This window comes from Hevea brasiliensis, chromosome 18 (genome assembly GCF_030052815.1).
Source record: "Hevea brasiliensis isolate MT/VB/25A 57/8 chromosome 18, ASM3005281v1, whole genome shotgun sequence".
Taxonomy (NCBI): Eukaryota; Viridiplantae; Streptophyta; class Magnoliopsida; order Malpighiales; family Euphorbiaceae; genus Hevea; species Hevea brasiliensis.
In genome coordinates this window covers 36,343,643-36,361,501 of record NC_079510.1, presented here as the reverse complement: position 1 = coordinate 36,361,501, position 17,859 = coordinate 36,343,643, and the positions used below count along the sequence as shown (strand labels likewise).

Genomic DNA, 17,859 nt, shown 5'->3' with positions numbered 1-17,859 from the left:
CATAACAAGTAAAATTATCAAAGATTTTAAATTAAAATAGAAAACAATTTACTTATTAATTGAACAATAAATCGAGAAAATGTTTAAGCTACTATTTTCTTATTTTTAATTTTTTTTTATCTATAAATATATTACTTTTTTAAGTTAGCGCGGGCATTGTAAAACTGAATTTGAATAAATTAATAAAGAAAAGTAAAACTATTACCAGCACGCGCTGCGGCCAGTTGAGTACCAAAAATTAACGCAATAGGTATGAAGATTCACATTTATCATAAATAACAACATGAAAATATATTTAATATGATTTAGTCTAATAATTAAAAATATATTATTTATTAAAAAAATTTCATTCTAATTTTTTATTTTTCTATTTTTGTAGCTTGTTTGAAAGAAATGTTTTAAAATAAAAGATGAATTTTTTACGGTGAAGTTTTCGAATATTTCAAAATCATTAAAATTTTCAGTTTTTTAACCTACTGAATAAGTGAGATTTTGATTCCTTACTTTTCATCGCCTTACCTTATCCTATTTTATGAAATTTTATTTTATTTTATTCAAATACATTATAAAAAAGTTCATATTTATTATAAATTTATATATGCAGAGTATATATTTAAAATAAATATAAATTTTTTAATAAAAATTGAGACCGTGTAAATTCGAACTCGTATTTATTAAGTGATAATCTTAATTAATTGAATTAAACATATATTAGGTATGAGGTAAGGTAGTAGGTGAGTGATATGCTTTTATCCACGGAATTAAAGTGTGAAAAAATTGCTATAAATTTGTTCCCCTGTTCTCACTATTTGATTCTCGCACAAAGATCTGTGCTCATCTCTCTTGCTCTCTATCTCTCTCACGCTCAAAGTGATTCTCTCCTCTTAAATTTCACGACTTCTCTCACTCTAAAGTCTAACCTGCGTTCTGTGTGTGTGTGTGTGTGTGTGTGTGTGTGTGTGTGGAGTTTTATCTGCCTTCCTGCATGTAAGCTTGTTTCTTGTCGTCTCTCCATTCCTTCTGACCTCTGTTTTGTTTTCTCTGTTTAATTTGTTAGGTAGGTGACTCTAATCTTTTGGGCTTCCCCAGAAAATATTCTTTTGCAGGGAGGAGGTACATTATGTCTTGGTTTTAAGGCAGTTTCTGGATCAGAAACTGCTTGAAGAGCTCAATTTCTTTCTACTTCTATCAATATCTTCTTTGCTAATTAACATTACAGGTTGTTTTTATTTTTATTTTTTATTTTTAGGGATCTTTTGGTTTAAATGAATTTCACAAAAATTTATAGAATTCAATTGAATTTTATATACCATATTATTTGCTTTATAAAAATTTTAAGTTCGAATTTCAGAATTTAGATCAATGACTCATTAAATTTAATGAAATTTGAAATGAATTTCAAAAAAAATTAAAACAATATTTCTTTTTTTACTAAAATGCCCATGTATTTCTCCCAAACAAATCTTCACTCTCTCACTCTCTCTTAACTTCCTCTCCCCCTTCTTTCTCTTATCTTTCACTCCCTCTCCCTCCTAACTCTCTCTCACACTCGCTCCTACCTTTCTCTAGCACCATGTACTTAGGTGATAGACATTATTTATGTGTTTAAATAGACATCCCATTTATATTATTTTGGAAGTCTCATTTGAAATGAATTCTAAGTTTGTATTTGATTTGAACCAAACACTATGTTATATGTATCTTTTTTGTTTGTTTGGCTTAGAAGGTCTAATTAGATCATAATTTTTCTGGGCTTAATTTATATATGTCAATTTTCTTTTCTTTTTTTATTGTTTGGTGGGTTCCCTTTCTTCGTATTTCTTAAGGAAAGAATGCCCAATAGGAAATGCAGAAGTGCATATTCTAAATTCTTGTACTGTTTTCATGAGTGGCTTGAATTTGTGAAAATTATTGTGCTGTTTTCATGGCGAACATGTGCAGTAAATATTTTGCCGGGCTGTTTGTGTCAAGTATAATGGCAAAGTGAAGTTTTTCACATTTGGCTTCACTTTTGGCATATAAGGCCTTGTTTTTCAATAAGTCTTGCAGATAAAATTTTATTAAGTGATCCACCCAATACTTGATTGGGATTTTAAAGGACCTATTAGCATTGGCGTTGATTGATTTGAAGCCTTATATTAGCATTGGCATTGATTGATTTGGAGCCTTATTTTAATCTAACAATTGTGGGTCTATACTTCTTGTTATCCTCTGGTTGGAGAGTTTATGATATGGAAATCAAGTAAAATCTTTTGTTTCGTAATTCTGTTTAATTTTAAGTTTAAACTTATGGATTTTTAGTGAGAGCCATTATTTCTGGTTTTTAAATCTATTATCCTCAAGCAGTCTGTAAAATGCATGGGCAACATTTTATGTGTACTTACAGCCACCGGTAGTTTTGCTTTCTTTATTAATTTTATTTATAATAATTGGCTGCATTTCTTTCTCACTTAATCCTTCATTTATTTCTAAAACAGCTTGAAATCTTGGAAGCTGTAGCTTGGAAGGAAATGGTATTTTTTTGTCACTTTTTTTTTTCACCCTTGTAAATTGTAGTCCGCCAATTCTTCATATTTTCCTTTGTATCTTCCTCGCACTCCTGAATAACTTTATCCTTTTGCAGACTAATTTATTGTGGATATAATTGAACCTATTTTCAGATTGCAATTTTGTTTGTCTTACCTTTGTGTGTTTATGTAAAAATTGTGCAGGATGGAGATTCGTTTTGTGGGGAGGATGACAATTTTGACTGGGGCAGTGAAGATGAGCGAGAAATTGAAAATTATGGATTGTCTTCTTCATCAAGTCTCACAGTTCCAGGTGCAGAAGCTACAGCAAGCTCAGCTGAGGTAGTATTTTTTTAATTTGCCATTTGGGAAATTCTTTCCTACTTTTTAGGTCAAAGCCTAAAAGATTGTGTAGGATGGAAAACATTGCATTTGTTATTAAGGCAGTATTTCATTACTGTCTTTATTGTATTAATGAGTGTTTTTAATGGATGAATATTGCTAAGAATTGATCTCTATTACCTTTCATAAGTATGTGCCTGTGGCTGTTCATCATTTCATAGTTATTTATTCTTCATATATATGATCTATTACCTTCTTCTGGTTAACGTTTTGCTTATGCAACAATATGTATGGAATTTCCTTGGTACTTATTGGCGTGTACAATTTTTTTTCTCTATCTAAATAAAAACATAGATATTCATTACTAACTAAGCTTTGCAATCCTTTCTTTGACTCAAGGCAAGCTCATCAGTAGGTTCTTCTGGTTCCAAGTTGATAGACCATTTTGTAGGGATGGGATTTCCTGAAAAAATGGTTGCTGAAGCAATTCAAGAAAATGGTAAAGGTTCTTTCTTATTCTGATTTGAACTATCTAAACACATGCATGTGAGACAAATGTTGAAAGCTTGATTTGTAACACTGCTGTGATGTGTTAATTATTCAGGAGAGGAAAATACTGATTTGATACTGGAAACTCTTCTTAAATGTTCGGTGAGTTTGATTCTTGGATTCCCTCAATTTGCTTATAGGTGAGGAGTTATTAGAGGAGATCAAAAGATGATATTTTTCACATACTGACACTTGATTCTATTTTCTGTCTCAAGGCAAGATCATCTGCAAGCTCTTCTGGCTCCAAGTTGATTGATCATTTTATTGGGATGGGATTTGATGCAGAAATGGTTGCCAAAGCAATTCAGGAAAATGGTAAAGATTCTTATTTGCTTCCAGGCATTATTTCTCGCCAAGAAAGTTTACAACTATCTTCTTTTGAATGCTTAGGAGAGGGAAATACAGATACAATTTTGGAAACTCTCCTCACATACTCGGTGAGATAGTCTACCTTTATGCTTTGTGTTATCTTTGTTAGTTACTTTTATGCACTCCACTATGCCAGATTCATTTGTTGGTTTCTTTGATATGTTAATCAACAGGAAAATGATAGCTTCAGTAGTATCTAGTGTGGGTACACATAGAGCTATCTTTGATATGACTGTATTTTTGAAAGGGACATTTTATGAACTTTGTTGCCATCAAACTTAAATATTGGAGAACTAATGTCAAAATTCAGCTAGCTACTTCTTAGATGTAATTCTGTGCCAACTAGGATTCATAAGAATTAAGGTAGATTCAGGAATTTTCTTTTAAACAAATTCTTTGGCTGCACTCTCAGAATATTTAAAACAAGGCATCTTTAATCTTCTCATACCTGCATTTACAGCTGCCTATAAGATTGGTTTTGTGAAGATTTGTCACTAGTTTTGAATTCTGGGTAAAATGATCAAATTAGCCCTCTATATGGTTTTTTAATGTCAAAGATCAGCTAATCCATTTCTACTGCAATATCTATGGTGTTGTAAAACAATGGTGGCATTTGGATAGTTTAGCTATTAAAGTTAGCATAGTCACATGGTGTTGTCTGAAGAAACCTGGCTGATATGGTGCTTACACTAGATACATTAGGTTCAAGGGAGCATTTTTACCCTTTGTTGTATAGTTCAGCCATTGCACCAAAAAAGAAAAGTAAAAAAGGGCCTGATCTTACTAGTTTATCTCTTTTTCTGCTGATCTCCTCTTTGTATTTGGTGCTATCATCCATTGAATATAATGGGCACATCAACAATGGCATTGAATATAATTATTATATGAAATCGTGACATTTGCCAACTTACCATTGCCTTAATTGTGGAATTTTTATTTGTTGTAACTACAATGGTTTAATTATAATCATTGATCCTGATGAAACCCATCACAATCAACGGTCACAATGAAACCGTTGTACATACATCGGTTTCATTGTATAATTTTTCTTAATTGTGTGTGGGGTAATTAATGACCTTTGTGGTTAAGAACAATTGCATGATGGTTCTTTGACTTTAGAGATACCATTGGTCTTGTTCAGCAACCATGTCCAGTTGTCCATTTGTAAGAAGTGATTTGAGCCATTTGCTGCCTTTCTCCTACCTTCTATTCTTGGAAATATTAGCTTTTACTGCTTATTGTTTATCCTCTTCTCTCTCTCTCTCTCTCTCCCTCTCTCTCTCTCTTCAGGCGATTGAAAAATCTCCTAAAGAACAGCAGCAAGTCGATTCTGATCACTGGTCTTCAGATTATGATGGGAGCTTTCTGGATGATTTTTCTGACATAGATAGCTCTGAAAGTGAGGTAGCAAATCTTTTTGGCTATATTAGTTACTTGGATGGTTGCCTATGGATTTGTAGACATAATCACTTACTGAACTCAATATATCCTTGTTTAACTTGTTTGAAGTTTGAACTACTGAATCTTGTACTGATGTTTGTTTCCTACTTGCCCAGACGACCACAAGCTTCAAATTTTCTGCTAATGTATGCACTTGTGCATATAGTATAGTTACTATACTTGCAAATTTCTTTTGAGGTGTATGAAGAAATGACATTTTATTCTTGGAATTCCATCCAAATTTTTAGTGTTCTACTTCATCTGTCTGTCAGGCAATTGCAAAATCTGAGCCTAAACAAGGGAACACTTTGGTTTTTTTATCAAGGATGGGCTACACAGTAGAGGAGGCTTCAATAGCAATGGAGCGATGTGGTATGTACTATATCTTGTGGTAATTTTGCAATGAGTTTCTATATGCAACATGTAATAAGTAATTTCTTAGCTTGTAATCTCCTTGTCTATTATATTCTTGTCTTGGAGTACTGTTTCAGGAAAAGGGTAAAGAGTTTCAACCAGAGGTATTGATGAGATGTCAATGAATTAAGATGAGAAAATTCAATTTTCCCCCTTCCTTTTCCCTCTGTAAAAAATAAAAGAATAAATAAATAAATCTTTATTTAGCTTAAAGTAAACGATTTATGATTATGTTATTCACTAGTAGGCTTATCTTCTCAATGTGGTTGTGGTAATGGCGGTGGTAGACTTATATTCTTATTTTGGATGTACTTATATATATATATATATATACCCCTCAAATTATTGTCTGACTTGCTTGAATCCGGCTAGTTCCTTCTCTTCTTTTCACTTGAAAAGTTTGTTATATTGGTTCAATTTTATCCTACTAAGTTTTTAGATGTTGAGCTCTTGATACTTGAAAATCAACTTGGAAATTTTATTTTTGGATGCGTGAAATTTTTATGTGTTGACCCCGCATAAAAAGTTTTTTATATCTGCCATTGGTTGATGTATGGTTTGATTGTACATAGTAGTTATCATAGGACAATGGTAAGTTAGGCAGAACCATAGTGGAGTTATATAACTACTGTTTAAAACTTATCTTGGCTGCCAAATATTGGTCTTTGATATATATATATATATATATATATTTACATGTATTTCTTCTTAACTTGTTTTGGATTTTATCTTTGATATAAAATATAAAAATTTGATCCGTAATAGGTTCTGGGGCTGTTAATGTTTTCTCTTGCGATTTGCAGAGATTTATTTATGGCAAGAATACATAATTTTGGTTGTGAATCTCTGAGTCTTTCAAGTAAGGTAAATTGTCCTGCTAAGAAATTTACCAATTGGATTCAGATCCTTCTCAAATGTTGGGATTACATTCTGTAATTTGTTGCTGTGTTTTTTCTTTTTTGGAGTGCTATGACAGGATGATTATTGTTCCTTTGATCAATACCTTCACCCAATACAAACTAAGTTTCTTTGAGCTGAGCTAGAAGTTTTGCCTATTGAAAATAAGGAACACATGCTCAAGTGACAGGATGCTTAATGTTCCTTTGATCAATACCTTCACCCAGTACAAACTAAGTTTCTTTGAGCTATCGGAATGCTAAGTAGAGCAAGTGGACAATTCGCTGGTATTATTAGATTGGTGCATGTTTTGGCTAAGATTCTTGTCTATCATACCTATAAATAGTAGACGTCATTGTTATACCTTGGCATGTTAGTGACAATTGCCTTAGGATCTAGGTCTTTGTAGAGTAGCTGTGTTAGTACTTTGTCTGAGTGGAAAGTCCTTGAGCTCCAGGATATTAAATGCGCCCAGTCAGCTATTTATTTAATACTCCCAGCCAGCTTGAGGTGACTTGGTGTACAAGGCAATTGAGCTAGATTTTTATGGTACTCATGGAAGAGTGTAGGCTGTTTAGGAGAATTGGCAGAGCTAGTTTTGAATGGCTGTAGTCATAGTATTTAGGTCATGAGAGCATTGGCCCTGGGCTTACCCTAGGGGACCAATCACTCTATGGTCGGCTACGACCTCTCTATTTGGGCGATAAGTTCGTGGTCGTACCCCTGGACACATAATGTGGTCCGAGCAGGCATATATTTTCCCCCTTATATCACTAACTATTTTGGTATCTACTGTCTTCCTTTGCAAACTCTTGTGTCTTGATGAGCCGTACCAAGTGATCAAATAAACTGAAGAATTTATGAAATCTCTCTCAGTTTCATGTTTGTTGTGGTGTATAGAGTTTTTTTTTTATTTATTTTTTTTATTTTTTGTCCCTCCCCTCTTAAACTATTACTATTCAAATGTTGCAGGACCAGATGCCACAATTGCAGAACTTACAGATTTCATCTGTGCTGCTCAAATGGCAAAGGCAGCTGATGCGTCCTTTCCAGAAGAAAAGGTAATTTCTTTCCTCTTACTAGAAATGTGAATATATGATGCAAGATTTAAGTTCCTCTTACCAGTCACAGTTGTATTTGATTGAATCTGTTTGATTATCATTTGATTATCTGCCTCCAAATTAACAGCCAAAGCTCAAACTTTTTGATGACAATTATCCTAAACACAAGAAGAGGAGTTATTATGAATATGATAAGTGGAAAAAGAAGCAGCGTTTGAGATTGGAGAAGACGATGCTTCAAGGAGATGATGAGATGATTCGTCTCCCAAATCCAATGATTGGATTTGGGGTCCCCACTGATCCGGCTATTGTAACTCGTAGAACACTACCAGAAGCTGCCATTGGACCTCCCTATTTTTACTATGAGAATGTAGCACTTGCTCCTAAAGGTGTTTGGAGCACTATTTCACGGTTTTTGTATGATGTGGAACCAGAATTTGTGGATTCAAAATATTTCTGTGCTGCTGCAAGAAAAAGGGGCTATGTTCACAATCTTCCTATTCAAAACAGATTTCCCCTTCTTCCGCTTCCTCCACACACCGTACATGAAGCACTACCTTTGACAAAGAAATGGTGGCCTTCATGGGACACAAGGACAAAACTAAATTGCTTGCAGACTTGCATTGGGAGTGCAAAACTGACAGATAGGATCCGCAAAGCCATTGAGGACTATGAAGGAGATCCACCTTTGTCAGTCCAGAAGTTTGTTCTTGATGAATGCCGTAAATGGAATCTGGTATGGGTGGGCAGGAATAAAGTTGCTCCACTTGAACCAGATGAAGTAGAAATGCTTTTGGGTTTCCCTAGGAACCATACCAGGGGTGGTGGAATAAGTAGGACTGATAGATATAAATCACTTGGTAACTCATTCCAGGTGAGATTATTATGTATTTTGTAAAATCTCTATCTGTCAAATCTCCTCTGCATATTGCTCAATTTTGCATGAGTTATTCCTTTCTTACTAATAATTCTTTAATAATCTTCAATGCTTTATTTTTGCTGTTTTTCCCCCTTCAGTAGATCTGCCAAAATTGTATCATGTTTGTGAATTTTTCTGAATTCCTTCTTGCATATGCCATAGGTTGATACTGTTGCCTATCATCTGTCAGTTTTGAAAGACTTGTTCCCTGGAGGTATCAATCTTCTTTCTCTTTTCTCTGGGATTGGCGGTGCAGAAGTTGCTCTTCACCGGCTTGGCATTCGACTGAAGAATGTTGTTTCAGTTGAGATCTCAGAAGTAAACAGAAATATTATGAGATGCTGGTGGGAGCAAACCAATCAGACAGGGAACTTGATTGACATTGTGGATGTGCAACAACTGAATGCTGACCGATTAGAGCAGTTGATGAGCTCATTTGGCGGATTTGATCTTGTTATTGGCGGGAGTCCTTGCAATAATCTTGCAGGCAGCAACCGACACCACCGTGATGGGCTGGAGGGTAAAGAATCCTCTCTTTTCTTTGATTTCTGTCGCATTCTAGACTTGGTCAAGTGTATTATGACTAGAAATTGATGAATCTGATTTTCTGGTACCTGTACTGAATTGAGATTTCTCACATCAATTTCAATTTTTTTCCTGGGTTAAATATTGATACAATGGTTAACAATTAAAGCAAGTTTATTTAATGGTGATTCAATTCTTGGAATAGAGGAAGTTTGTCTTGTGATTGCTATGTTCTTTTGTTGAATTATTCTGAACGACTGAAACTGAGATTTAAAGCAACGGACTGTGTCTGCATAGCTCAATTCTTTTTACCTTCACATATGATTGGTACTCAACTATTAGGCTATTAGGTTAGGTTGCTTGTATATGTATATATATATGTTGATGTCAATTATGCACCCTGCACGCAAAAGAGTTGGAGGTAATTGTACTTCAAAGCAGCATTGTTATAAAAATTTAATTATTGAAAATAAAAGTTCAATAAAAGATCTAAAAATTAGAAAAAAATATAAAAGACATTCATTTTTTCCTCCAAATCACCAAACCCTATTTCAGCAACCACACCATTCAATCTCAATCCAAAAACCACACCATTCAATCCCAATCCATCAAAAAATTTTAAAATACTATTTTGATTTAATTATGATCATTGATTATGGTATGTCCTATTACAATGATTGTATTGAATAAATAATCACAAATTCTGTTGTCCTTGCTTTCAATGGTCAAAAACTTGCACACCAGTGATAGGACAACTTTCAATGGTCAAAAAGCTCCACACCAGTGGTAGGGGTGAGCATCAAACTGTTTGATTCTGCTTAAAAATTTTAAAAATTCAACTCAACTCAACTAAGGCTTTATCCAAAAAATTTAGGGTCAGCTATATAGATTCTCTTTTTCCACTCTAAATGATTTTGGGTTAAATCCTCATAAATATGTAATGTTTCTAAGTCATGTTGCACTACTCACCTCCAAGTCAGTTTAGGTCTACCTCTTCTTTTCTTTCTATCCTCTAACCTAATGTGCTCTACTTGTCTAACTGGAGCCTTCATATATTTGCGCTTCACATGACCAAACCATCTCAATCTCCCTTCTCTCAACTTATCCTCAATAGGCACCACTCCTCCCTTTTCTCTAATACTCTTATTACGGACTTCATCTAGTATAATATGGTCACTCATTTCATCTCCGTAACTCTTATCTTAGACACATACGACTCTTTCAGTGCCCAACACTCACTACCATATAACATGACCGGTCATATGGCTATACGGTAAAATTTTCCTTTCAACTTATTGGGAATCTTGCCATCAAATAAAACTTTCGTGTCACGTCGTCACTTCAACCATCCGGCTTTAATCCTATGACTAACATTCTCCTCACATCCCTTATCTATTTGAAGGATTGAGCCGAGATATTTAAAATGATTACTACAGTACCACTCCATCCAAACTAACTTCTTCCCTATTACCATAAAAATTTTAAAAATTCAATAAATGGAAATTTTTAGTACTTCAAATGAAATCGAATTGAACTAAACTAGTTTAGTTTAATTCAATTTGATTTAATTAAAATTTTATCTTAATTTTTTTTATCTATTTTGAATTTACTTCAAATTTAATTTAATTATATTTATATCTTTAATTCTAATTTAAGATCTAATCATAACAAACTAAAAAATAAATAAATAACTGGGCCCACTTAAGGGAGTCTACTTTTCTCTCTCAATCACTTAATTTTTGCTCTGTTGCTACTTCATCCATGTTTGGAAAAATTCTTGGATACCCTTGGGTGTATAAGTTATTTTATACACCCAGTCAATCAAAACTCATATTTTAAAATTGTACTCACTATATTTTATATAATAAGACTCATCATTATTTTAATGATGTATTAATTCTTAATTAGGTAAATGTATACACTCGGGTGTATACATGTGTGCTTGTGGTAAATCACATAATGCCCCACATCTTAAATACGAGAAATAGGAGAATATAAGCATATTTTGACAAGATTTGAGGAATTCATTCAAAGATTGAGTAGATTTGCTCAATGTTGTCAAAGCAGTTGCTTCTAAATATATTCTCTTTGATTTGATAAAGATATATATATATTTTTTTAACTTGCTAAAAGCATTACATAACACCAGAAGCATCAGCTGCAAGCACTAGAGCCAACTGAGAAGGAGTTTCAGTAACCCAATTACAAGGCAACAAGTTTTTATCACTAAGCTGGGATACCATATGTCCAGCCACGTTGATCTTTCTTTTAACATGACAGAATTCCACATGCTAGAAAGAAAAAGCCAATTGCTGAGTAGCAACAACTGATGCATGAATTTCCCAAAATTTAACTAAAGGGAAATTGGAGATGGTCGAGATAAGATTTGCAGAATCAGATTCTATAATGATAGATGAACACTGCATTCTTTTCACTAGAATTAAAGCTTGTAAAACTACTTACGCCTCCCCTACTAGAGCTGAAGAACAATCTATTTTCTTAGTTATACCATTAATAACTTTTCCTGTATGATTTCGAGCAACCTCAGCAATCACAACAAAATTCCTACCATCTTTCATAGCTACATCCGAATTAAACTTCACTGTGCCTAAGGGAGGCCTCACCCATCTGCTCTCATTTGTTTGCGACACACTAGCACCAATTTGAGACTGATCGGTAGACCCCATCAAACGCTGCTCTTGTGCATCAGATACAATCTGCTGAGAAATGCAAATTAGATTTGCAATGCATTGATAAAAAATGGCTCTATTACAAGCTTTCCACGAGAAATAGCTGCCAAGCTAAGAACCTCCCCCTGCATTTTGCCCTCCTCAACTTCTTGCATCAAAGACAGCCACCAATTATTAAGAGAGATGAGAACCCAATCATATCTAGTTTATACGCACAGGGGCCACTGAACCAAGTAGCTCTAGCAAAGGAACACCAAAATAGACAATGTTCGATAGTCTCTACTTCCTGATAACAAACAGGGCAAATGGGCTCCACTTTAATACCCCTTCTAGACAAACTATCATTTACTGGAATTGCATTAAGCAAATCTCTCCACATAAAAATTTTTATTGTTGGCAGAAAGGATAACTCCCAAAGGTATTTCCAGACCTTATCAGGAATATGATTAGATTGCATTGTTCTGTTCACCAAATCAGCATAACTGCTCTTGGCCAACAGTCTATAGCCAGATCTAACAGAATAAGTGCCAGAATTCTCATACTTCGAAACAAGTTTATCTTCACACCCTCGTGGAGCAATAGGAATCTGAAGGATACTCTTGGCAACATTAGGACTAAAAACTTGCCTCACTAAATTTCTTTTCCATTCCAACCTATTGTGATCAATCAAATCAGCAACCCAAATGATATTAGTAGGACAGTTAGCAGGGCGATCAACTCTGAAGTTTGGAGAGGACTTAATCCAAGGATCTTCCCATATAAGAACATTGCCACCATCTCTGATTTTGTAAAGAGTACCTTCTTTTGTCACATTTCTTCTGGCAAGTAAACTCTGCCAAATCCAAGAACTATGATTTGATTTAGTAGCTTGCCAAAAATTGGAATGGGGGAAATATAATCCTTTCAACACTCTAGCCCAAACACTACCTGGATTGGAAGTGAGTCTCCAACTCTGTTTGGCAAGACAAGCCAAGCTGAATTTTTCAAAATCTACAAAGCCAATACCCCCCATGAATTTAGGCAAAGTAGCTTTCCTCCAACTTACCCTACTCATCTTCTTTTCCTTATCCTTCCTTCCCCGCCACAAGCTAGAGGTGATACTATTGAGATGGTTACAAAGACTATGGGGAAATTTAAAAAGGGCCATGGCATAGGCCGGAATAGCACTAATAACTGACTTGATGAGGATCCCTCTACCCGCTTGAGATAACAAAAACTGCTTCCATGAGAGAGTTTTTGCATAAATTCTTTGATGAATTGAAAAGCTTGAGATTTTGTTTGCCCTTAAAAGGAGGGGAGGCCAAGATACGTTTCATTTTGTTCCATCTCCACCATACCAAACATATCAAGAATTTCTCTCCTCAAAGCCATAGGAGTAAATCTGCTAAACCAAATACAAGATTTATGGAAATTCACTTTCTGGCCCGTAGCATGGGAGAATCTGCAGATAATAGAATGTAAACAACTAGCCCCCTGACGAGAAGCCCAACCATACAGCAGCATATCATCTATAAAAAGAGAGTTAGTTATCACAGGAGTGAACCTTGATAGCCTTAAACCTTTAAGCTTTCCAACCTGTCTTTCACAATGAATAATGCTAGATAAAGCTTGAGACACAAATAAGAAGAGGTATGGAGATAACGGATATCCTTGGCGCAGACCTCGTGTTGGAAAGAAGAAGGGAGAAGGATCACCGTTAATAAGAATAGAGTATTGAACTGTTGACACACATTGCATTACTCGCTGCACCCATTCAGTAGAGAAGCCAAGTCTGAACAGGCTAACTGAAGGAAATCCCAATCCACTTGATCATATGCCTTATGTAAGTCCAACTTTATAGCCATGGAATGCATTTTACTTTTTGAAGTTTGGAGTTTATTGAAAACTTCGTGGGCAACTACAATATAATGTTGTCTTGGATTGCTCTTACCGGAATGAAAGCTACTTGTTCCTGCGCAATTTAAACATTCATCCAAGGTTTAAGAGGAGAGACAATGATCTTTGAAATCATTTTGTAGAGGAAATTACATAGGCTAATTGGCCTATATTCATTAACAGAGCAAAATTTTGGAATTAAGATAATATTAGTCTTGTTAAGCTCTTTTGACATAAAACCACCCCTCCAAAAAACTTTTCACAGATAAACAGACATCAGGACCTAAAATATGCCAAAAATGTTGATAGAACATTCTCGAAAAACCATCTGGTCCTGGCGCTTTCGATCCCCCAAACGCAAAAACTGCTTGCTTGATCTCCACATCCGTAACTTCAGCATTAAGATGAATGTTGATGTCTGATGTAACCACTGGTTGAATAAAACCCAAGATCAACACTGGACAGAGCAGCTTTGCTATAAACACGATGGAAATGTTGCACAATTTCCTTTTGAATACCTTTTGGATTATTTATCCATCTCCCATCCAACTTCTTTAGTTTAAGAATAGAATTCCTGTGTCTTCATTGAATAGTAAAAATGTCAAGACCCAAATTATGGGTCGGACCGGCACTAGGACTTGGGTCAGCATAAGCCCCCGAAACCCGTAGTCCCAACTCATCTCTAACCCATCTATGAAGCCCATATTTTGAGCCCAATTTTAAGAAATCAACCGAACAAAGTCTGACCATAACATGGACCACCCAACGGGGAGTTCTTAACTCACCTGACCTGACCTGTAATCTCAAAATAAAACCATTTGGAGAGCTCAGCTCACCCTTACAATCATCCACAAATCAATATAAAATCAAATGGAAGTCCAACTCCCTCGTCCATCAAGCCATCCATTCACACATTTACACATACATAGATTAATAAGTTTATGAAAATAGAAATTTATGGACCTAGGAGGAAGGAAGCAGGTTAAACAAAAGAATAAGCTCTCCTGTAACCTGGAAAAATTGGGTGAACAGGAAAAATTGGTTGAACAGGAGTGAGCATTCGACTCATAGAGTAAGATATTGATTTTACATATAATTTCTATAATTATTTAAGTCTAGTACATCCTAAGAGTGAAATGCATTATTTTCACACATTTCTAAGAAATCAAATTATAATCACATCAAAGGCAATCTGAAGCACTCACACACTCGTGTATCACATTCGTGCTCACACATATATATGGGAGTTGATCCTCCATACAACTCTCTTAGTTCCAACCTCTACCAGCGGAATTAACTTAAAGCTGGACTTTTTCTTAATATCCAAATGTGGGGGCCAGCGAAATCAACTCAAAACTATGCCTACCCCGACTTAACCATAACAAGGATCGGCTCCCAGCGAGTCAAACTTCAGCCGCGTCTACCCGTCTTACCCATATCTATATACACACTACATACACACCAATTCACATACATAGCTCCAGATCGCCATAAAATAATAATCACAGCAATATCATCAAGAACAAATGCAATATAAGGCGTGCCTAATTTTTATTACATATATATATATATATATATATATATATATATATATATATATATATATATATATATATATAAGTGATGCATGAGCATATCTTAAATATATATAATAATATTGAAATTATAAATAAAATCAATATCTACTCACAAATTAACCAAAGGTCACTGCGGTGGCTGGACGGAGGAGGAAGGCTGACCCGGCTTACCTATGCATTATATCAAGAATTTTATCAATATTTACTTAAAATAAAATTTTAAAGAATCAAGAGACAATCCTAAGTTTTATCAAAAATTTGACAAAATTTCTTCTCTACCTAGGACCTACCCAACCTGCAAAAAGATCCAAATAATACTTCTAAATATCAAATTCCCACAACCACATCTCATCAACATCATATGGCCTCTACTGGGCCCTCCAAAACAGTCAATACTCATAAATTTAAAAAATTATATTTTAGTCCCTATAACTAACATTTTATTATAAATCATTCAAATGAGCTCTAAAATTTCTAAAATTTTGCCCTGCAGTCCTTAGCAATATTACAAAACTAATACAAAAGAAATTATAATTTTCTAACTACCCACGAATATTTTATGGATTTTTATTCTAAACACAACATTATGAAATTGAAGAAATTTGGAGTTCAGGTTTACCTATGCCAATTCTGCGCTTGGAACACGTTTGAGGCATTTGCAAGTTGGTGGGGAGGACTGCAATTCCAATTCGATTCTGAAACAGTTCTAGCAGTCTGTCTGTCCGGCCTAAAATTGCAAATCCAGGTGACAATCGAATTCCCATTACACGAAGCCCAGAACACCAGGTGTTAGAATAAAATATTTACAAAATTATTTAAACTAATTTAAAGCTCGAAAAATCACTACGAAATTCATGGGACACACCAAAATTTTAGAGTTAAAAAATTTTGAAATTTATATTGCTACGAAGCTCTCGTCGTATAGAGTATGCTGGTACTCTCGTAATTCCCATGGGATTCTCAATTTGGGAGAAATTTAGCCCAAAAGTTGAAATTGGCTAAAACTTCTCGGGCAAAAATTGAACAAACTAGTCAATGAAAATTAATGTTATTAGTGTCTATGGAAAGCTCTTGAGGAGTAAAAGGTGTTTCGGACAAGACCAGGTCCAATTGGTGGCCGAATCGACTGGATTTTGATCGAAACGCTAAACGATAGCGTCGTGCATGGGGAGAGTTTCAAGCGCATTTTTTCGGCCACTTGAGCGACAGCTGGTGACAGGGAGGGGAGTTGGAGGTGCGCCAGCGAGCTGGGAAGGGAGGGGCGGCGACTGTCCAACGAGGGGAGGAGAGAGGAGAGAGAAAATGAGAGGAAAAGGGAGAGAGGTCGCGCGATGCGAGAGAAAGGAGGAGGAGAAAAAGAAGACCGATCCGCTTTGACCGGTCTTATTAGGTCCGGTTCAATTTAGGATACCCAAAATTGAATTTTTACTCTACCATGAAACAAAAAACGAGACCCAAAAATTCTAAAAAAATTTCAGAAAACTCAAAAAAATTTGTGAAGTCCAAATATATTTTTAGCTTTACTACGTGGTCTTTAAATTAATTTTTAAAAATCAATGAAATTTATTGCCTTAAGAAAATCAAACTCGAATTTTAAAATTCAGAAAAATTCTAAATAAATTTTCATAATATTTAATATAATAAAATAATATTTACATATAAAATAATTATTTAAAAATTAGGGGTGTTCCATTCTTGCCCTCTTACAGAAATTTCGTCCTTGAAGTTTACATAAGGCAGAATAAAATTATAAGATTACATATTGAATAGATACAGGTACTTGCTGTGCACATCCCGTTTTGACTCCCAAGCATACTCTTCCACCGATTGGTTCCTCTATAAAACCTTAATCATAGAGATTTGCTTTGACCTTAACTACCTCATCTGATAGTCCACTATGGCTACTGGTTGTTCCTCGAAAGTCAAGTCTTCATTCATCTCCACAGTGTCAGGTTACAGCACATGGGAATGATCAGGTATGCACTTTCTAAGCATGATAATGTGAAATACTGGGTGAGCATGAGAAAGGCTTGGTGGCAACTCTAACTGATAGGCCACTGCTCTAACTTTATCAGTAATCTCAAAAGGCCCTATGTATCTGGGTGCGAGCTTTCCCTTCTTCCCAAATCTCATAACTCCCTTCATCGGAGAGACCTTCAGGAATACATAATCGCCCACTACAAATAACACATTTCTGCCTAGGATCTATATAGCTCTTCTGTTTGCTGAAGGCAATTTTCAAACGTTCCCTGATCCTAGAAATCATCTCTAAGGTATATTGCACCAGGTCTATATCATGCACTTTTGCTTCTCCCACTTCTGTCCAACATAGGGGGGATCCATATTTTCTGCTATACAGTGTCTTATAGGATGCCATCCTAATGCTGGAGTGATAGTTGTTATTGTAGGCAAAATCTACTAAGGGCAGCTGATCATCCCATTGTCCCCAAAGTCCAGGACACACATACGAAGCATATCTTCCAGCGTCTGAATTGTCCTTTCAAAATGTCCATACTTCACATACTTCACCATAGACATAGTACCTCCAAATCTTTAATGCAAACACTACAGCTGCCATATCCAAATCATGAGTGGGGTAGCTCTGCTCATGCCTTTTTAGCTATCTGGAAGCATAGGCTACTACCTTTTCGTGTAGCATTAAAACACACCCCAACCTAGCTTTGGAAATATCAC

At 35.2% G+C, this 17,859-nt stretch overlaps 1 protein-coding gene across 5 annotated transcripts; it reads left to right on the top strand.

Annotated features, from left to right (window-relative positions):
- Window positions 1-782: 782 nt before the first annotated feature.
- Window positions 783-9,227, top strand: LOC110669314 (DNA (cytosine-5)-methyltransferase DRM2). 5 transcript variants are annotated; one of them, XM_058140386.1, is made up of 13 exons: window positions 786-870; window positions 1,058-1,113; window positions 2,478-2,513; window positions 2,712-2,849; window positions 3,249-3,348; window positions 3,454-3,500; window positions 3,614-3,713; window positions 3,789-3,835; window positions 5,058-5,171; window positions 5,480-5,579; window positions 7,491-7,579; window positions 7,707-8,453; window positions 8,661-9,227. In XM_058140386.1, the coding sequence occupies exons 3-13, from the start codon at window positions 2,511-2,513 to the stop codon at window positions 9,090-9,092; spliced, it is 1,917 nt and encodes a 638-aa protein (XP_057996369.1). In that variant the 5' UTR covers window positions 786-870; window positions 1,058-1,113; window positions 2,478-2,510; the 3' UTR covers window positions 9,093-9,227. The 5 variants fall into 5 exon arrangements, with proteins under 5 accessions (XP_057996371.1, XP_057996369.1, XP_057996370.1 ...); XM_058140387.1 differs by having other exon boundaries at window positions 821-870; window positions 1,058-1,219; XM_058140388.1 differs by lacking the exon at window positions 5,058-5,171 and having other exon boundaries at window positions 783-870.
- Window positions 9,228-17,859: the final 8,632 nt, after the last annotated feature.

What these genes read in the sequence shown, in the direction of transcription:
- LOC110669314 (XM_058140386.1), top strand. An exon ending in AAACTCTCCTCACATACTCG is followed by an intron (nt 3,836 to 5,057) that starts GTGAGATAGTCT and finishes CTCTCTCTTCAG; the next exon opens with GCGATTGAAAAATCTCCTAA. An exon ending in CGTCCTTTCCAGAAGAAAAG is followed by an intron (nt 7,580 to 7,706) that starts GTAATTTCTTTC and finishes CCAAATTAACAG; the next exon opens with CCAAAGCTCAAACTTTTTGA.